At 37.4% G+C, this 23,087-nt stretch overlaps 1 protein-coding gene across 3 annotated transcripts in view; it reads right to left on the reverse strand.

Annotated features, from left to right (window-relative positions):
• The window catches only part of ADAMTSL1 (ADAMTS like 1), a 387,565-nt gene that overhangs the window by 251,228 nt on the left and 113,250 nt on the right, over window positions 1–23,087 (reverse strand). For all 3 annotated transcript variants that reach the window (XM_039870536.1, XM_039870472.1, XM_039870576.1), the window contains exons 5-6: window positions 11,719–11,845; window positions 291–365 (exon numbers count right to left, since the gene is read on the reverse strand). In XM_039870536.1, coding sequence (XP_039726470.1) covers window positions 291–365; window positions 11,719–11,845 — 202 coding nt within the window. The remainder of the gene's footprint in view (window positions 1–290; window positions 366–11,718; window positions 11,846–23,087) is intronic.

Here is a 23,087-nt window from a genome sequence, read left to right on the forward strand (position 1 = left end):
GAATGAGAAATAATATCACAAAAGCATAAACATGTACTTAAATCATGAACAACCTATGGGGAGCATCAATTTTGTATTTTTCAGGATGGCTGTGGTTAGAGATAATTACCACAGAGGTTTCTACCATCTCATCAGGCAACCAAAAGATAAACAGAAGCACTCAAAATATCATATTATTATAGAATGGAAAGATTTGTACTTCTGTATTTTAATCTCTTCTGGGAACAAAAAAATAAATAATAATGACTAAAATTCCCAATATCCAAAGGAAAACAGCTAAGTTTACTTACACAAGTGATCAGGTCCTTTTAAGACAAGGCGAATATGTCTACTTCCATAGGGAATAGCAACCACAGTGTCATCCACTAAAGAGAAACAAAGCAAAGTCTTAAAAGCACATAATTTTATACAAAATTACTAATGGTCTTTTATGAAGGCACTGACTTACATACTCCCACCTCAAATGACATTCTTTTTTAAGTCTTTGAAATGTGAACATCAATCTTTGAGAAACAAGATTTCTACTTTCATCAAAATACGCCGAAAAAGCTGGTTACTAGCTAACTCATGGGGGGATCTGGCCTTTAAATATATATATGATATATGGAAAAATGAATTTGCAAGTTTTCATTTCTGATTTTAAATCCTGCTCTTACATTGCCAAATTTCTCTAGCTTAGGGTAATTGTGTTAAATTACAAAAAGAAAATAAATTCTAATGTTTAAAGGATGACTTCATTTTATAAAATCTGGATTTCTCTCTAGCAAAATAACTGTCTTGGATGAGTAAGACAGATAAGAATAGGGGAAGTATATATATTTATGTTTTTTAAGCCTGTTAGGGCAGAAATCATGCCTTCCAGTTCTTCAATGCCCTTTACACTATCTGCATTTAATACTATGTATAATGAGTGTCCCATAAATGGTTATTCACATTTCTCCCCAATACCCTCTCTGTTTTGCGAAAAAAAAAAAAATAGCTGAATCATAGATCATTAAAAGAATGGATTACTTTTTACTGTACTTAAAAACTGGGCCTACCAATGTCACCATAATAAAAATAAATTTTAAAAAAGCATAACCACACTGCAATTATCATAACAACAAAAAAAATTGAGACTAAACTCATTGGAAGCAGTCCCAAAACCTACATTAAAAAAAATTGAAGGTATATTACATGCACCTGAAACACATCCTTATTTAGGACTCCATTTGTGACAACAATATCTTATATTTATATGGCACTCAAAAGATTCACTTATTTATTCCTTCACCCTAAACTTGTAATATAAGCAAGGAGGATGCCACCATCTACCATTTTATGATGAAGAAATGAAGCCTCTGAGAAGTATAATGAGTGGCTCAAAGTCAAAGAACAGGAGGGCCTTCCAGAAGGCAAGGGAAAGCAGGTATTTTAAACTCACCAGCATATTCAGAAGCTCTTCGGGATTCACTGTTTCACATATATCTTTCCAAAATTATATATTATCGTCCTATCACCGGAAGAATTTAGTTTAAATTTTAAAAAATCTCAAAAGGTAGCCAAATTCTCTGAACTTCAACATTATATATCATCTTGTCTTTGGGAGATTTTAATTTCAATAAATGAATTTCAGAAGTTCCTTAACTTCTCTGATCCTTATATTTTTTTGTAAAGTAGGGAAAACAACACTTACCTCATAATATTGTCATGAAGAGATATAGGTATGGATATACCTAGATATATAGATCTATAGCCTGCAACACAGTATTTTGTAAATATTATTTTCCTCCCTCTATTCCAAATCTCTTTAAAAACAGGAACTGAAAGACTATTTTTATGATGTTTTTTAACACTTACTTCAAGGCCCTTAGCACATAGCCAGCTGAATGAGAAAGAAGAATCATATGCTCTCAATTCCTTTTCTAAAGAGGTTACATTTATCAAGTTCTCTGCAATACCGATTATTCTCCTTACAATATCACCTTCTAATTGTTTTTAATGCTATACATTGTAAAAGAAAAGAAAGGCTGAATTTCAGATAGCTAAGAGTTTGTGGCATATAAGAACAAAACACATAAGGGGAATATAGAGAAGGAACAAAGAATGTTCAGACTGGACCCACAGAGCTTTAAACGTCTTGCATAAAGACATGGATGTTAAAGTTTATAAAAGAAACTCAAAAAAGTTAAAACAATGGGATTTCTAGAAATAGAAAGTCTTTGTTTATCTACAGGTCAAGTAAAGTGCAAGTAAAAGGGAAGCCTTCTGTTTGGCCCCGCAATGCTCAGCGGCAGTCCTGTGACCCACACACTGCTCAGGCGGACTCCCTCTTGTTCTGCTGAGAAGTGACTCACGTTCCACACACAGGGGCACTGACCTAGCTTTTGGCTGACGCAGTAACCTTTGTATGCTCCCCAAGGAAAGTGGGGAGGAACCTCCAAGGTTGTTGGGGGAAGCGGGCAGGATGGAGGCAGTAGACCAGGCAAGAATGAAATGTCTCCTGATGCCCCTCTGCACTTGCCTGGGCAAAGAAAAACACGGAGCAACTTGGGCTGATGCAAACTTAAACCATCAGCTGCACATAGAACCAGAGGTAGGAGAGTCATAGCCTATTCTTCTATGGCTCTGTAAGAGGCTAACAGACAACTGGCAGCTCATTAGGCACTTGGCAAACTCATTACTTTATTCCACAAATATTTTTGAGTGTGTCAGGTTCCATACTAGGTACCAGAGATTCAGTGATGAACAAGATGAACAAAGCACCAGCTCCATAAGATGGTCCCTGAAAAACGGACCTAAGATAAAATGTGTGGGGAAATATCACATACTATACCTTGTTCATGGAAATTCTCGAAGCATATTAATTAGTTTCTTAGGAGCCCCGAACCAAAGAAACCTATTCCACTTCTATTTAACCCAGTGAGTCCCCAGTGTGTTCACTTGGGGAAACTTTTTCTTACATATCACCTGTTATCATCAGCTGATACATCTCAGAACATACCTTAGTATATGGTCCTTTTAATTTGACAAAAAAGCAAGATAGAAAAAAAATTAATTTTATTTTCTGCATGTTGATAAAAAGCCAGTCTTTATGTATGTATTAATATTTTTTTTCATTTGATGATAAATTCTCAGTGATTAGGGATGGGTTGGGGGACTCTTCTATTTTGCACCTACTCTAGTCTTGTGCACAGAGAGGTGTTTAAGACATCTGAGAACGTGTGAGCAGTCTGGTTTCATTACCTGTCCCTCAGGGATTAATTCGATGGGTTCAGCTGGAGAGGCTGCATCCTCTCCCACTGTGCTGCACATTCCTCTGGGAGCCCTCTCCTACGAAGGCCCACTGCTCTACGATCAAGTGCATTGCCCCTAATATATTCTGGCTTTGCTGACGGAACTGTGAAGCCAATTTTCAGGACATAATTCCAGGTTATTAATCAATTCTAAAAGACCTGTTTCAGAGATTAGGTAACTTCTTTCTCCATTTAAAGGACAAAGTTTCCATGGGAATCATAAATTCTGTCATTTAACATATATGGGTTGCAAATCCCCTTTTCAAGAAAATTATCCTCAGGGATTGTACCTAAAAGAGTTCCTCAAAAAAAAATTAAAGAAATCTACAGCTATATATATATATATATTCCACATCTTTCTATAGAACATTTTAGATTCATTTTTTAATCTTGCATATGTGGAAGAATTTTTTCTGTGTGATTCATGCTTTATCAGAGAAAGGTGATAATATTGATAAGTTTTGAAAAGACAGGATTTCCTATACTTCTATGTGAGTTTATCTTATTTTGAGACCTGCTGATAAGTTTATGTTTTTAAAGACTCTTTGCTCTAAGCCTTTGGGGCTGATACTTAATCTTATCATTACTATTTTTTTAATGAAAGAGCCATTGTTAATATAGCTAGCTACATATAAAAATATTCTGCCAACCTTGAGGAGGTTTCTATGTTATATTTTTAATCTTCATGCCAACTTCGTTACTCTTAAAATATATCCAATAAAATAAAGTGAAACTCAGCATTTGAGCTCTTCAAATCTGCCTCCTCCACCCCACATACCAGTTTATAAGTAATTGCACAATGGAGGATATATACTGGACAGGCTAAACAAGATGCTGCCCCTTCTCCCATTTAGTGAATTTCATCTGTACAGTTACCTGGAACAAAAACTGTGAAGCAATCATTGACTTTATCCTTATGTCTAATCAGTTAGAAGTCCTATTGTCACTAGAGTAAAAAGTCATATTTATTGATTCTACCTTATTTCACATTTTAACATATACGAAATCAGAATGCATCTCAAAATCACTGGTTCCTTATGGCCCCTCTTATCAAGGCAGTAATCCTGCCTTAGTCATCTTTGCCTGCACAGGTGCTAACATCAAAACAACCATTATCAAATTTGCAAAATGGGTGTTAGCAGCTTGAAAGAAAATTCCAAAGTAATAGTGGAGCACACTCATTTAATTTCTGGGACTCAAATGGTTGTTAGGGTCGTAGGGAGATGAGGAATCAGAAGTGGGTGTTGAAAGCTGGCTAGTTCTACATAATAGGAAAACTGAATTAAGGGCCCAGCACCAAGACTTCTGCTTTCTGCCAAGATGGAGTAATAGGGCCAAGGCTTAATCTCTTGCCTGAAACAATCAAAAGTTCAGAAAAAAAAAATGTGAAAGCATGGCTTTGAAGACAAAGGCTATCAGGCCAAGAAGGGCAGCGATTTTTGAGAGTCAGGAAATAAAGTAGGTAAGCTTTAATGATGCCCCAGCTAACTGTATTGAAAGACCTCCCAGGCCTCCACTCAGGAAGTGGGAGCTCAGAGCCCATTGGATTCCCTGAGATGAGGAGACAAAACTAAGAGTCCAAGGAGATCAAGGTGGCTAGAGTTTGAAGGACAGATTACTAGAGAGAAAGCTCTCTCTAGAGACCACTCTGGAGATTTAAGAGTGTTTTTTTTTTTTTTTTTTTTGTTTTTTTTAGATATTCAGCAGCATACCCATACTAATCAATCAGTACATGCATGTGAAGAAAATCCTTGAGGCCAGGAAAAGAACCACATTAAAGAATTATATGGATGAGTATCAGCCACACATATAGGACTCAAATAATATCTTATCCTGTCAGCCAAGTTGGAAAACTTCACATCATGGGACACCGAGCACTCAGAAGGGTCTTGCCTCAGTAGCAGGGCACAATTAGCACTAGCCCGAACTTGGCTTTGGTTCTGGCTACCAAATTTTAAGACCCCAAAAGATCAAACTGATTTCAAGTAACTTAACTTCTTCTAGAACAAAAGTCAAGAATATTTATAGCAATACAAAAATATCTAGTATCCAGCAAGATAAAATTTTCAATGTCTGGAGTTAGGACAAAAATTACCAGGCATGCAAATAAAAAAAACCAAAAAATACAGCACACATTAAAAGAAAAATCAAAACACAGAATACATATTAAAATAGTTACTATAACTGTATTTCATACGTTAAAAAAATTAAGTACACACACACACACACACACACACACACACACACACACACACACACAATCTCCAAGGCCCAGAAAATTTTACTGGTGAGTGCTACCAAGAATTTAAAGCAGAAATAACATCAATTATATATAATCTTTTCCAGTAAACAGAAGAGGAAGAATCACTGCCCAACTCGTTGTCTGAGGCCCACATTACACTGATATCAAAACTAAAGACAGTATAAAGAAAGGATATAACAGACAACTGTCTCTCTGAATATAAACGTAAAAAAACCCTCAAACAAAATGCTAGCAAATCAAGTTCGGTAATCTATAGAAAGAATAATACACCATGACTGAGTAGAGTTTACTCTAGGAATGCACGGTTGGTTCTTCATTTGAAAATCAATTAATATTATATATTACAAAAGTCTAAGAAAAACCACACGATCATATCAATTGAGGCAGAAATATTATTGGACAAAATCAACATCCATTTATGATAATAACTCTCAGCAAATTAAGAATGGATGAGAACTTCCTCAAGGTGATAAAGAGCACCAACAAAAGCCTACAACTAATATCAGAAATTGAATGTTTTACTCCTTAAGAATGGAAATAAAGTAAGGATATCTACTCTCACCACTCTGTTCAACATTATATTCGACGTCCTTACCATTGCAGTAAGGCCATAAAAATAAATGGATTATAAATTGAAAAGGAAGAAGTAAAACCACGTTGATTTGTAAACAACACAATTGTTTACACAGAAAATCCAAAAACTGAAGGAACTAATAGATGAATTTGGCAAATTCACATAATACGTGGCCAAGAATAAACTAGCAATATACAAAAACTGAAATATGATGCCATTTGAAAGAGGTATAAATCTAACTAAAACATATAGGGTATGCATGCTTAAATCTAATAAAGACTGATGAAAGAGATCAAAGACCTAAATAAATGGAGAGACATGAAGTGTTCATAGGTTGAACAACTTAAAATACTAAAGATATCAATTCCCTCTAAATCCATCTGTAGAATTAATGTAATTTTAATCAAAATCTCAGTAAGATTTTTTTTGTATATGTGGAAAAACAGATTGTAAAATTTATGTGAGAAGGCAAAGGGATTAGAAAGAATAACCAAAATACATTCAAAAAGAAAGATAAAGTTGAAGAAATCAAACTATCTGATTTTAAGATTTGCCTTAAAGCTACAGTAACCAAGAGAATGTGGTACAGCAAAGTGATCAGAATAGAGTCCAGAAACAGACCCACACAGAATTAGCCAATGAATTTTTGACATTTTTAAAAGTAATTCAAGGGTGGAAAGGTTATCTTTTCAAGAAATGAGGCTGGAACAATTGGACATCCTTATAAAACGATCAACCTAGATATAAACCTTATCCCTAATACAAAAATAACTGAAAATATGTCATAGATCTAAAGGTAAAATGTAAAACTTTTAGAAGAAAACACAGGAGAAAACTCGGTGACCCGGGGTTAGGCAAGGAGTTCTCTGACACAACATTAAATGTACAATCCATGAAAGAAGAAAGTGATAAACTTTTCATCAAAATTAAAAGCTTTTGCTCTGTGAAAGATGACATTAAGCAATTTAAAATTTTTTCTAAAAGCTACATACTGAGATAAAATATTTTCAAATTACACATCTGACAAAGGACTTGTACCCAGAATATATAAAGAACTCTCGAAACTCATCAGTAGGAAACCAAACAACCCATTTTAAAAATGGGCAAAAGACTTGAACTAATGCTACGCCAAAGAAGAAATAAGCACATGTTTTGATGGGCAGAACAATTCTTCCCCACTTTTCCTCCCAAAGGTGTCCCCAGAACCTATGAATATGTTGTGTTATATGGAAAGGGAGAATTAAGGTTGCTGATGAAATTAAGATTGCTAACCAGCTAACTTTAAAATAAAGATGTTATCCTAGATTATTTGGGCCAACCCAGTGTAATTACAACCATTCTTTAAAGAGCAGTATATCCAAAATTGGATCACTTCTCATCACTTTCGCTTCGCTGCTATTACTATGGTCTAAGCCATCTTCATCCCTGGCCTGGCTTACTGTAATAGCCTCCTGATTGTTTTTCTTATTTTCACAGTTGGACCCCTTATAATCTATTCTCAGCATAGTAGATAGAGTGCTCCTTTTAAAAAGTAAATCAAATCAAGTCCTATTCCCTGCACAAAATCCTCATGTGACTTCTCATCTCATTGTGATTAAAAGCTAAAGTCCTTATAAAATTCTGTAATATCTGTGCCATTCTTCACCCTACATTAGCTTCTTTGCTCTTCAAGAAATATGTTAAGAATGCACCTACCTCAGGGCCTTTGCACTCTCTGTTATCTATGTCTGGAACTCTCTTCCCCCTGACTTTTGCATGGTGTACCGCCTGTACCTCCCTTGGATTCTTGCTCAAATGCTATTTCAGTAAATCTTTCCTTAGAAACCCATTTAACATTGCAACTCTCCTCCAACACTCTGTTTAGTAGCCTATTTCTACCCCCAGTTCTTCTCCTTCCCTGCCTTACTTTTTTTTATGACTCCTAATACCATATGACACGTATGGTTTGACACAAGCCTTTACAGGTGGAGAGCCACTCACCTGGCCAGTACACTGGGCTCTGCAGATCAGCCTAATCTTCCCTGCCTGTGGTCACCCCAGAGCCTGTGGGTTACCCACACGGACACATTTTATTTAGTTGTTTGTTCTGTCCCTTTATCTCTCTGTCCCATGTAAAAAATGTAAAGAGAAAAAAGAATTTTTGTCTGTTTTTCTCATTCCTATGTTGTGTTTACAGAACCTAAAAGAGTTCTTCAGCACATGGCAGGTACCCAAGAAATATTTGTTGTTGAACGAATGAGTGAATTATTACTGAATGAATGAATAAATGAATGAATAAATGTGAGTATAACCTGAAGTTAAGTGGAAGGTAGAAATATTTTTAAAGTTTTGTGCTTTCTTTAAAACATTCATATACATTATTCACTTTGTAATATATAGACCTGTGTTTTATTATAAACATCCTTTACTTCAAAATCTTTGAGCCAGAATGACAGTCCAGGAATATGTTTACCCATAGTTATTATAAATCAGCATAAGCCACAGTCTGAAAAGCAAATCCAGGCATTAGGAGCTTCATTTTATCTTGATACAAATTAGTTTATCCAGCTCTCGACACTCAAGAGAGGTGGAGAGTGAGTTTTAGGATACCCAAATGATTTCAAAACACGCAGAAGCATATAAAAGGTTTGCAAAGCTGTAGACAACAAACTGATAGCAAACAGGCCGGCTCTAGGTCTAAGTATATTGTGAGTATAGCTGGAAAATACATAATATGGTACAAACCAATACAATTTGGGAGAAAATGAGTCTTTAATTTCAAGAATCAAAAGTAAGTTAATATTAACCAAATCTGATTGTTTTTTGTTGGACTGGGAAAGTAGAAACAAAGTGACCAGGAAATAAACGTAAACACTGAATGCTATCAGTGGACAGCTTTTTCTTTTAAAAAGAAGGAAAGAGTGCCTTCACCTAGCTTTATTTTTGTTGTCTGTATCTGCATTAGGCAAATATAATGTCTTTTAATATAAAGAGGGTTTCTTTTTTATTTGCCGGCAAATGGCAACCATTTGATAAGTTCCCCCTACTTCTCCTTTTCTTCTGGCACTTTCCACCATAGTCTTTCCCTATTCTCCTTTTTTTTTTTCTTTGTTCCCTCAAGGCTTGATAACATAAGAAAAAAAAAAAACTTGGATATAAGTTCAGAAGAAAATGAGTTCAATGTGGGGAATCCAAGTGCTAGGAGTTCGAAAGAGCATGTGTCTGGCTTGCAGTCCTTTTGGCAGAGCACAAGGAGAAACCTGGCAGAATTCCTCCAGGCCTTCGTGGGTGGAGAGCCACTCACCTGGCCAGTACACTGGGCCCTGCAGAGCAGCCTAATCTTCCCTGCCTGTGGGTCACCCCACAGCCTGTAAATTTGGGTGGAAGGTTTTTCTGGGGTGGAGAAAATATAAGCGAGGCAGTTTATTCAGCATCTGCTATAGATTGTGGTGAGGTGCACACATATGCCGAGCTTTATTGATATAAATCATTTTGTCATGAGGCGTCATCAGTGCTAAGGTAAATGAATCTATTGCATTTTGTCATTATGGAAAATCATCAGGTTGTGTATTATATAATTTACCCATTGTCGGTCTTGAATAGAGCGCTTTGCACTGAAGTATCTATTTGCAGTCCTGGAGATGACTTATGGCTCTCAATTTGCTTCAGTTTGTTCCTTCCGAGCTTTTCCCCCTTTGTTTCAGTGACTCAGGCCCCAAAGGTCCCTGATAACCCTCTACAGGAGGGTAAGAGGAATATGGATCTGAGCAGCAATTTTGGGCTCCTCTATGAGGATGGGAAGGTGGCGGAATAATGGAATAAATATAGGTAATAAAGGAAGGATTCCCACCAGGAAAAGCATGCCCTCAGAAGGTGCTGCACTGCAGGTATTGCACACATGCCTGCCATCTATTTTTGTGTCTAACAGAAATTTCTAGATTCCTAGATAATGAGCACTGATTCAATTATGTGACATGAATAAGTAAAAAGATTTTAACTGTTCTAGTATTCCTTAAGAGGGTTTTTTTTTCAAATATCCCAGCATAATTTTTTAAGATTTACAAAAGAATTATGCTTTTATCTTTCTCTGGTTTCTATCGTCTAAATTCTTTCATTTTTCATCTTATAGAAAATGCTACCAACGCATGACCAAAGGAAAAAAAAAAACTTGCCTGAATGTACTATATCAATGTCTAACTTACCTCATCGTCCATTCTCTCTGCCAGTTTTTTTTTTCCACAATCACATTTTTCACTGCCTGCAGGGGTGTTAGAATGTGGAGAGTTCCCTAAGCTGGCACCTCCAATGTTTCATGCATTTAAAAGTCCCTAGCCTTTTCCCCTGCCATTTCTTCTTCCCTAGAGCCTAGTCCTTTTGGCAAGCTGCCTTTTCCTGACTTCCTGGAATAGTTCTCCAGTGCACACTGTCTTTCTTCTTGATCTACAAGTCCATTTAAAGCCACAAACCCCTCATATGTCAACTGTTTTCCTCCAGCTAGTCAACAAGTAAAGAGAACAAAAACACATTCAGTTAAGACATTCATTCCCATTTCCCAAGGCAGGGAGACATGTACAAGGAGATATTCAATCAAGAATCTATTAAAGGATTCTGGAGAATGGCAAAATCTGGAGACAATATGCCAAACAAGGTCAAATTATTCTAAAAATGCATATGTCCTTGAGTACAGAGCTGTTTTATTTCTATATGTGCTGCAGCACCTAGAACAGCAATTGCCACAGAGAACAGTGTATTGTAAAATGAACTAGATTGATGTGTCACTCCATGGTTGGGTGAGGTATGATGAGACCATCTACCCTAGCAGGATGTACCTTGGCAGATATCTGAGGTACCTTGCCTTGATCCAGCTGACCATGGAAATAGTCAGCAGGGCTGTGAGATAGTCTAGAAGAACAAATAAGTGCTTAGGCTCTGGGATCAGATTCTGGCTTTAAATCTGGGTTTTGCTTCTTTATAGCTGTGTGACTCTGAGCAAGTCACATAACATGTTTAAGCCTCAGATACCTCATTCGTAACATGGGGATAAACAGTACCTTCCTATAAGGTTGCTATAAGGATTAAATGAGATGATTATGTAAAGTTTCCAGCACATACATGCAATGTAAGAATACATGTATTGTGTTGGTGTAGAGATATTAGGACACAAAAGTCAATGAATGGCTTTACATAATTACTACCCAATGTTAATTTTGAAAAAAGATCACGTGACTTCACTGTAGAAGGAGTGAATTTGTTCTGATCCACCTATTTTCCCTGCTATATTCCACCAGGCACATCTGACTACGTATCAGGTAGGGACTGTGATGCAATCTGTCCTCATGGTGGGCAACAAGCTCAAGCTTGCACATAGAGTGTACCTAGATTCACATCTGGCTTACTCTTAATGTGTCTCAAAAGGAAAGGTTTCCTCCTTGGGTTTGCAATAGGTGACCTGATTTGTCTCACTTGAACTAATCCACAGAGAAGAGACATGAAACTTTCCACAGTATTTTCAGATTTGTCTCTACTTTTGTGGAGGTGATATTCCTTAGTTGCTGAGGGGATCTAAGCCGGCGGGCAGATAACAAGTCAAAAAGCCCAAAGATTGCCCCATATCTATAGTGTCTTACGTTTGGTTGCAGAGAGCTGGGATTTATATTGCCCTCGGACCAGCCTGCAGGTGGACCCATCTCCGTTGCAGACTCCACAGTTATCTTCCTTGACAGTGCTTCCCAACTGGTGATCACAGCCAACGATCTAACAAGAAAGAGAGATGTGTAATTCAATCAGGTACCTAATGATGGAAGGATGCATTCTGAGGCCTATCACCACCAAAAAACCCTTCTATCATCCTTGAGGAGGTGCAAAACATGCGTCACATAAAGGAGGCTGAATTTAGCTGGAATGTGAATCAAGCTAAGGAAGAAAAAAACAGCATGAGTAAAAATTTTTTATAGTTCAAATACACACACAAAAAGAAAGGTAGGGGAGAGGAGGGTGGAAAAGATGGGAGAGAAAGAAAGACAAGGAGGGATTCAGCCAGAGGGAAAAGATGAGGGAGAGAGAAAAACCCTGCACTATTGATATTATAGAACCTTAATTAAAAAATAATTCCCACTGTCAATAATTATGATTCACCCAAATCACACACAAAAAAAATGCAACCATGAAATAAGTGTAACAAGAAAAAGTTTATGAATAATCTCCATGTTCCATATGCTCCTTAGAATATAAGATGCATAAGGGTAGGGGTTTTGTAACTTGGGTTCGTTGATGTAGTACAAGCAACTAGAAGTGCTTGGCAAATATAGTGAAAATACTTCTTTTTCTATCTAGCAGGTCAACTAAGAGAAGAAAAACAGAATCACAGAATGAGCCAACAGAAACAAGGTTAGCGTTATGTGCATGTGGTGGGAGGGGAGGGTGGACATGGAGGGCAGCAGAGATAACCAGCACTGAGAGCCTACTATTTGCTAGGCCCTGTCCTGTACCAGGCACAATACACATATCTCGTTAATTCTCAAAACTATCATGTGCGATAGCCCCATTTTATAGCTAAGGTCAAGAATCTTGCCAAGGCCACTTGGTTAATAAGTAGCTGAGTTCTAAAATCATCTAACAAAATATTTATGCTCAGTCCAAGTCAGGCTTAACAAAATCACAAGCATTTATCAAGTATATGGGCAAATTCATTTGTATTTTTACTCTTCTTTTTCCAATGTTCAAGTTAAAAAAGATTCAAATCCAAACTATACTATTATACCACTATAGTTCTAGTTAGAACTAATATCAAAAGATTTTTCCCAATTCCAAATTATTTCAACTACTGTCTTTGACAAAATAAAAAGAGAACTGTAATCTCAGGTGTGAGGGACTGGGCAAGACGGCATAGATGACAGACGCTTTGTACATCTCCTCTTGTGACCACACCAGAGTTGTGACAGAATCACGGAGCAAAGGGCAAGCAGAGTCTCCTGGGGTCTGGATGAACAGAAGCCTTACAACTAGGGAGAGAAATAAGAAATCACCCTGCAATGGTAGAAGAGGCAAAGATGTGAGGCTGCTGGGACCCATGAGGCTGAGTGAGACAGCAGCTATGGCAGTTCCTGCCAGCAGGTGTAGACATTCCTCTTAAAAGGGAATCAGACTTTCGCAGTGACAGACTCGCTAGCTCTGAGCACCAGCACCAGGTCGGCTGCTTGGGGGCCACCAAGGACATACAGGAGGACACTAGGTTGTCAGGCACTGGAGCGAGGGGGCCAGAGGTGAGGCTTTTTCCCGGTAGAAATGCTGGTGGCATCCATTGTTCCTCCCCACTCACAGCATGCAGATGCAGTCACTGCCATACCTGAGATGTCATCAAACTATATGACAGAGGTCACTCAGCCCAGAGGATTTCCTGAAATCCCGCCCCTCCCAACTTACAGCCCTACCCAAGCCACATCTAGTGATGTCCTTGGTGTGCTCTGTGCCCCTTGCTGAGCAGCTCTAAGCCCCACGCTGGTGACACTTGGCCTCAGATACTGGCGTGGCCTCTTGAGGCAACTATAAGTACAGCATTTGTGAATTGTTTGCTGAATCTTACCAAGTGGTCCTGGAGGGGTACAGGCTGGGGCTAAACTTGGCCTGCAGTTGGACCCCTCTCAGGGCTGTGCCACTGGATACCTACTACACAAAGCCACGCTAATAAGACTGGGAGACTTCAGAGCTTTGCCTAATACATAGAAACAGAGAAAGGTAGCCAAAATAGAGAGAAAAAGAAGCATATCCCATATAAAAGAACAGAAAAGAGCTCCAGGAAATATGGAGTCAAGCAATCCACCAGATGCAGAGTTTAAAACACTGGTTATAAGGATGCTCAATGAACTTAGGGGGAGTAGATGAACTCAGTGAGAACTTTAACAAAGAGATAAAAAGATAAAAATGGAGATGGAACCAGTAAAAAATGAGGAATACAATATTTGAGATGAAGAGTATATTAGAGGGAATCAACAGAGTAGAAAAAGTAGAGGATTGAGTCACCGATATAGAGGATGGGGTAAAAGAGGAGACCCAATCAGAACAGCAACAAGAAAAAAGAATCCAAAATCATGAAGATAAGGAGCCTATACGATAACATCAGATATTCGTATTTTATGGATGCCTGGAGGAAGAGAGGAGGAAGAAGTTGAAAACTTATTTGAAAGAATAATGATGGAAACTTCCCTAAGCTGGTGAAGGAAATAGACATATAACCTCAGGAAGCTCAGAGTCCCCAAAAAGATGAACCCAAAGAGCCCCACACCAAGACACATCATAATTAAAATGCCAAAGGTTAAATAAATATAAAGAGAGAATCTTAAAAGCATCAAGAGAAAAGCAGTTAGTTACTTACAAGGGAGCTCCTATAAGACTGGCAGCTGACTTCTCAAAAGAAACTTTGCAGGACAGAAAGGCTTGGCATAAAATATTCAAAGTGATGAAAACTCATGATCACCACCAAGCCAGTATTACAGGAAATGTTGGAGGGACTTCATGTATCAAAAACATGAATAAAGAATGGTAATAACTACATATCAACAAGTACCTCAAATGAAAAAAAAATTAAGTGCTCCAGTCAAAAGATAGAGTGGCTCAATTGAAAAGAAAACAAGACCCTTACATAATGCTGCCTACAAGAGACTCACTTCAGATTAAAAGACACACACAGACTAAAAGTAAAGCGATGGAAAAAGATATCGCCATGATGGACCTAGAGAGTACTGCACTGAAAGAAATAAGTCAGATAGAGAAAGACAAATACTACAGGATTTCACATATATGTGGAATCTAAAGAACAAAATAAACAACAAAAATGGAAACAAACTCAGATAATGGAGAAAATTTTGAGGGCTACTAGATGGGAGAGGGATTGGGGGGTTAGTGAAAAAGGGCAAAAGGATTAAAAAGTACAAATGGATAGTTACAAAATAGTCATGGAGATATAAAGTATAACATAAGGAATATAGTCAATAATATTATAATAAATATGTAAGCGGCAGAGGGGAACTAGATTTAGTGGGGGTGATCACTGTGAGTTATACAGATCTCTAATCACTATGCTGTACAACTGCAACTACTATATTGTTGTATGGCAACTGTAATTGAAAAAAACTCACTGAATTTTACACTGTAAATATAAGCAACTAATTGTCTATTATATTGCAATAGAGCTGTAAAAAATACAAAAAAAATAGAGAACTGTAGTAATATTTGAAAGGGCTCTACAAAGTCTGCACAATTTATCCCATCTTTCAAAAATCTGGTTGTTAAAGTGACCTTTCTTTGAGGCTTGATTTTCCTTTCTGTACCCTTATTTAATAATTGCAAACACATGTTTAGACAAAGGTTTAAAAACACAATTATTTAGCATTGTGTTATAAATATACTATAATTTTAAATGTGTTAACGTGTATTTTTTTAATTAAAAGTGTGCAGGCATCTTTAAAATAGATGGCAAAGCACCAACTCCTTTAACAGTTTTACAGTTTTTGAAGTGCAAAGATATCAAGAAAACAGAATGGTCAGCTCCTAAGTGGGGAGTAAAGGTTGGCTGGCTCCGTCCTGAGGGGTTCACTGTGGTGAAGCAGCAACACACTTTGATATGTTCAGAGGCTGCAGTGAGGCTGCACCAGAATTCAGCCAACCTTTGTCCTTGCAGAGCCAAGCACATGTTGCCTTCAGACTTCTTTGATGTGCTTCTACATGACTGCAGTAAAATCATTTTCAAAATGAACCCACGCATGAGCTGAGCAACTTCATATTCACTCTGCGAGGAGCAAAATCCAATTGTGAATTTAAGCACATAGAGGCCGACCCTCATGGGACGCAGAGTACAGTGGTGGAGGTGCATATTACTCAAATCATCATATATATGTAAATTGATAATCATTATACAAGCTATAAAACATAGATACATGGTACTCTGAAAACATAAAATATGGAGAATCTGATCTGGTTAAAGAGGCCAGAGAAGACATTCCTAAGAAAAGTCTTTTGAGCTGAGATATAAATAGTAAGTCAGAGTTATTTAGACAAAAGAGAGGTGTTGCTGTGAGGTTTAGTGCATATTTTAGTCATGCCTAGATACTAGCTAATTAGAAAGTAAGTAAAAACCAAAGTTGGCCAAAAAAAAAAAAAAAAGATATCGGAAGATTAAATAATCCAATTGTCTTTGTAGAGATGAATCCTTTGAGAAAACATGGCAATCTTAATTTAGGCAGTATTCAAAGAATCATGGACTCTACTGTCATTTTTGGGGTTGGAAAGAGATGACTTTTATCTTATAAGATACTCAGCTCTGTGGAAGGACAAGGTGGGCAGTGGACATGGGAATTTACACTCTCAGATGTATCAAAACTAAATATGTTTATTTCCTGAATTAAAGAATTTTCAGGTTTCTCAAAAATCTTCTCTGGAAAACTTTTAATGGGCTCTGATGTCTCTAAAGGAGACAAAAAAAAAAAAAAGATAATTGTGAAAATCTCTCTAATCCTAAGGATTTCTTATGGTTCTAAAGCCATTTTAAGAAAAGAACAATCTAGCTTCACAGGTCCAAAGTAAGAATCATGATAGGAACAGCTTAATAGAAGGTGACATACTTTAAGGCTAATTTGGCCAGACCACAGTGAACTCTCAATGTGGGTTTATGGACCTCAGAATAGGAACCAAGTCAGTTCTAACTGGGCTTTGTTTAACTTCAGCACTGAAAAGACAAACATTGCCCTGACACAACTGTTCCTGCACCCTCACCTCTGTATCAATTTCTTTTTAAAATGCCAAAATATTTTAACTCAATTATTTTTAAAATGTGGAATACTTTATCATCAGATAAAATGTACTTATTTTGATCCAAGTGAAAAATTATTTGCCGTTATGTCAGGAAAATTATTGTTGACATACCTCAATCTGTTGATCTTTTGTAACTGTTAGATTAATTAAATACTAGTTAAATTGTTATTTTAAGAGCTATCATTAATAACAGAGAAAAAATAAATAGGAATACGGAAATGGGCTTAATTGGCAGGTATAATGTCAAACGCCCTGTGCCTTTGCACACGCTACTATTTCTGCCTGTAGTGCTCATTCCCAACCCTTTATTTGGCAAACTCCTATTCATCCTTCAAATCCTAAATTGTCTCCTCCTCAAAAAAGCCTTTTCCAGATTTCAAAGTCAACTTCTTTATTGCTTCATGTTTCCTCGGCCTTCTGTTCATAACTACATGTGGCAGAGATTACTGGTTGCCACCCAACATCCACCTTCCTTATTTTTCTCAGTAATGGAACTCCAATTTTATTTGGGGTGGCAAATAATAACATTTCTCATTAACTATGTGACCAAGTTGTAATTTGTGAAATAAAAGCAGACGTGTGTGGGACTCTTTATGCACGTCTAAGGCTACTTATGCAAGCTGACTTAGTTGAGGAAGGCCCCTTCTGCCTCCCGCCTGCCTTCCTGTTGGCTATCGTTGATATCTCGAAGAATTAGATAATCCTGAGAATGGAAGCCTTGCAGTAAGGATGACAGAGCAGAAAAAGAAGAGTCTGGTTCTGAATCACTACTTGGACTGATTGCATCTTGACCTCTTTTCTGTGAGGGACTAAATCTTTTATGAGCTTAAGCTACTATTATTCTGGGGTTTCTTTTATATATACTCAATTCAAATGGTTCTATAACTTATATTTAGTTTAACCTATTAACATGTCTGTTTCCTCACCACATCATGGGATATTTGAGAGGCCTTTTTAAATTAATCTTTGTATTTCTGCTGCTAACAGTGTTTAACATTTGAGATGCATAATGAATGTTGGCGAATTAGTGGAACACATAACACCAAACAATAATTTGCTAATAACTTCAATGTAGTCTATATGTACGCAACCTTAGATTGCAATAATTGATGACACACATGTTTACAAAAATGTGCATATGTGTGTGTGATTATGTATGTTTGCTTATATCTGTATACACAGAGAAACAGACACACCATTAATGACAACTAGAGGCCAAGCCTAAACCTCTGTCCTGATGCACGAACAAGAATTATTGTGAAGGGCTATACTTTTTAAGAGACTGTTTCCCAAGTCTATCTATGCCATTATTAGTGAAATGTCATGGAAGGCAATGTCAGGTCACCGAGTTCCTAGACCTGTCCCATTCTGGACAAAAAATTAAAGTGAGATAATGACCACTCATATTTTTAGCAAATGCATGGATTTTTTTGGTAAAGGATAGAAAACTAACTGAATATTTTAGCCTAATGTAGCTTGTTAGTATTCTGCTACTAGGTGTCAGCTTGATACAGTGATCTAACCATCTCGCCCCCACCCCACAACTCAATCCAAAATGATTGTACAGTATTGCATTTTTTTTTTTTAAATTTGTCTCAGGTGACAAAGTGAGAAGCTCCTAGATGTTTTAGCAGTTTAAGCACCACTAGAGAGTCATCAACTTTTGCTTGTCTGTATTAAATGATTGCTTTTAGCATACATATACATATACGTGTGCAGACATGCAGTCCTTCAGCTTTTGAGAACACACCTACTTAAAACTGATTTCCTTTCATTCTCCTTTACAATTTACTAAATGAAGGGGGAAGAAACTCCCTAAATAAAAAAGTAGGGCTTTAACATTCAATCCAAGTTGGCTCACAGACTTTTAGCATGTTGTGTAGATTTTAGGCATCGGGCCTATAGTATGTGCTGATAGAGGTTTCTTCCTTCACTTTACAGAGCTGATAGCAAGTGAACAGGCAGAACACAAGACTGAAACTCTCTAGACACCAAAATATGTATAATAAAATGTCTTCACTAAGAGCCACAAGAGAAAGAAAGATCACCACGTGAATAACTTGGAGAATATAAATAAACACAATTCACAAGCAGATATCATGCCCCAGACTGACATGCTTAGATGGGTTCACACTGGCTACATTTCAAATGGTTTCCCATAAGAACCTCAACTTCTGGCATTAAATACTGAGCCAATGATGTCAAGCTTTTCTTGATCCAACACCATGAGGTAAGAAACTTTTAAATCCCTTTATTTTCAGCACTGGGAAAGACAAATATGAAAAACTAAACTGCAAATCTGATCACAGCTGCTCTTATTTATAATTATTTAATTCAGATAGGATTTAAAGAGTGTGCTTTTGCATCGATTATAAGTCATTTACTATTTATGTTAACAAGAAAGACAGTATATTCTCAAATTTATCTTCAAAAGATTTAGATATCGATTAATTTGTTTATGATTCACTTTATTAAAAAGACATAGCAAATACATATGATACAACAAATAAAATTCTTGAAAAAGAGCAAAAATGGGGCAAAGAGAATAATGAGGGTGAGAAAGAAGAGTAAAGCCAGAAATGAAAGAACTACACAGAATGTACACTGTGAAATCCTGTACATTTGCTAGATTGGGGTCAGATAGCTGGATGTGAGCTTCCTAGAAAAGAGAAAAACATGAAGAGGTACAAGGGTCACAGCACCTACTGGCTCTTTCAGAAAATGTATAGGGTAATGCATTCCTTGTAGTAGATGCTCAATAAATATTTATGTAATAAATGAATAATGAACCAGCTCAGGAGAATCACAATTACTCAAAGTACTGAAATCCTAGACATACATCCGTTGTGCGTTTTCTGAAAGACAGTGCCATGCAACGATGTCCTAATAACATCTGAACAAATAAATACAAGGAGTTTCAAAGAGCTGGTTCTTCAATAACCTTTCATGAACACTAATGGTCAAGGAACATTTGGTAAAAGAAAATTAAAGAAGTTGAAACAAATAATCCAGGCACATAACATTGTGATGGTCTGACTTAATCTAAAGATAGACTTTACAACCTTTAGAGCTGGACTGGCAAAAATATGGCACATGTGCAGTTGTTTTCCCTGCCAGGATCCTCAACAGATATTGCTAATCAAGAGCAGCATTCTTTGCCACTGAGATTTTATGTGGTACCAGATCCTCTACGACATTGTACTCTGAAAGCCAAATCCAACGGAGTATGGCTGTCATGTGAGGAAACTAAACCAAATTACCATTCCAGAGTCAGAGAAATGAATTGGCTGACTATCTTTTAGGCAATTCTCCACAAATATTTGTCTTAAGATTAACATTCTCTTTAGATTTGAACGATTTCAAGTACAGATTCTAACACAAGTTTAGAAAAGAAAAATAACTTCCTCAAGGTCACATAGCTGGTAAATAACAAAACCAAATTACAACTTGGGATTACTGCTAAATTATATTAGGCTGCCTATGAACCATGAAAACACACACTACAGAGTATTTATTATGGCAATGCTGAACAGTGATTACAAGGTTGAATATTTGTATCAAGATCACCACCACTAGAGGCAGACTTATGCCCAGGGACAAATAGGTGGCTTCATCTGTACTACGTGACTAGGAAGCACATATAGGAAGTAAACAGGCAGGTACCACTCCCCATCTATACCTTTGCTGCACACGTCCTTGACTACCCGCCCCCTCCCGCCCACCCTGCTCTCACATACACATGCACATACATACTCTACACTTCTTATGGTTTGCTATGGGGGAACAAATTTCCTCCTTTACATACTTGTTTCTTTTCAACTACGGTTTTCTATGTGAGAAAACAAGATCCCTGGTCATTCACAAAGGTGCCAATAGTGGTCCATGAGCTATGTTTAGTATTTCTGAGCACCTAATGGTAATATATTTACCTGCAATAAAACCACAGAAGGTCACCAAAACACCAACCATCTCATTATACAAATAAGCTGAATCCTGATCTTTATTACATTTATTCTTAATTGTACTCAGGTCTCTAAGTCATAAAATGGGAAAACAAATTATTACTTTATACATTCAGTGCTTTGAGTAAATGGAAACTTCCAAAACACAAGGCCCATAGGAAAAAAATAATAAAGGACCCCTTTGTGTTAAAAAGTTGGGAACCACTGGTGTAGTCCTTTGTTTGTTGTTCAAATACCTTTGGGAGGACTAACACATAAAGTTGTTGATTATACTTAAATTAAACCAAATCAACTGAGCATAAGGCATTGTGCTGGCTATTATGGTGCTGTGGGGAATACACATAAGTAGTAGGCATGGTCCCAATCTAGAGTAAATGGCTTTAATCAGATCATTTCCTCAAAATAGGTGAGAACAGAAAGGGAGTGAAATCACTGAGACTAAAGGTTAAAGTGGCACAGAGGAGGAGAAAGCAGAGGAGAAAGCCTCCTGGAGAAGGGAAGAGTATGATATGCTTGTTTTCCCAACATATGCTGTGTTTAGGCATAATATATACATGTCTTTTCACTTAATTCTCATAACATCCTTGAAAACTAGCTAAAATTATGTCTATTTTACAAAATAAAACTGATACTCAGAAAGGTTCAACGGCTTGCCAAAGATCACATTACTAGGAATTGGTGTTGCTGGAGCTGTAATCCAAGGTATGTCACAGATGAGTGATCCCACGATAGTATGATATATGAAGTTCCTCTTGGGGGTCAGAGGGCAATGAGGAGCCAAGAAGAAGGAGGATGAACATGCTTCTGTCAGCCAAACCTTGCTACCAAAAGCAACACCAGCCTACAGCTCTGCAAATCCTAAGATTGAGCACCAGGAAAAAAGTTGGATCTTTGCATTCAGGAGCTTTGCAAATATATCCTCATTGGCAGGCTTTTTCTTTTTTAAAGAAATGAACACATGAAAAAAGATGAGTTACTTTTGTTCAATAGCTACATACACATGTCACAGGGAAATTCTGGTAAATACTCACAGGTTATTAGGTTAAGTGATGAGGTGTAGCTCTCTTACTCTCTAATACAGGGGTCCTCAACCCCCAGGCAGTAGACTGGTCCAGGTCCGTGGCCTGTTAGGAACCGGGCCGCACAGCAGAAGGTGAGCGGCAGGCAAGCGAGTGAGGCTTCATCTGTGTTTGCGGCCACTCCCTAGCACTAGCATCACCACCTCAGCTCCACCTCACATCATCAGGCATTAGGTTCTCATAGGAGCACCTGTCCCTGGTGCCAAAAAGTTTGGGAACCACTGCTCTAATACACACATATGTAAAAAGAATTTATGTAAAAGCATTAACTCCTTTGCTTCCAGGCAAATATTTTCCAAAGGGGCCCTCCCCATATACGGCATTCTCTCCTCTAAGTTTAGCCATCACTGGTAGGACTGCTCGGTTTTCTTCTGGATTCACCAGAGACCATGCAATGGTCTACACGGTGCTACATCACCTAACTGAATTACCTCTCCGAATTTATCTCCCTCTGGCTCATGCTCCTTGCTGTCTTTAAACACACCAAGCAGTTTCTCATCTTAAAGCAGCACAGTTGTTCCTTCTGATTGGAACATTCCTCCCTAGATGCCTCTATAGCAGCTGTCTCCTTTAAGTCTTCTGGAAACTTGCACCTTCTCAGTGAGACCTTTGACCAAATGATTTAAAGCTGATTCCCTTCCTCGACCCAAGTTCTCTTAATCTGTCTCTATTTTTCTCTTTTATTCCATGACGATTATTTTATAATACAACATAATCTACATATTTATTAAGTTAATTGTTTATTTTCTATCTCCTACTAGAACATAACACCACAAAGTATCTAATAATATAACAAGTAACCAATAAAAATTTGTTGAACGAATGAATGAATGAAATACACAGTAGATCCCACTAATCCAGTTTCACTTATCCGCGGTCAACCATGTCTGAAAATATTAAATGGAAAATTCCAGAAATAAACAATACTTAAGTTTTAAATTGCCTGACATTCTGAGTAGCGTGATGAAATCTCATGCCATCCCTCTTGAGAGATGTGAATCATCCCTGTGTCCTGCGTCTCCACGCTGTAGATGCTCCCCACCCATTAGTCACTTACTAGTCATCTCGGTTATCGGATTGACTGTCTCAGTACAGCAGTACTTGTGTTCAAGTAGCCCTTGTTTTACTTTATAATAGCCCCAAAATGCA

Source organism: Pteropus medius, unplaced genomic scaffold (genome assembly GCF_902729225.1).
Source record: "Pteropus medius unplaced genomic scaffold, Ma_sr-lr_union100, whole genome shotgun sequence".
Lineage (NCBI taxonomy): Eukaryota > Metazoa > Chordata > Mammalia > Chiroptera > Pteropodidae > Pteropus > Pteropus medius.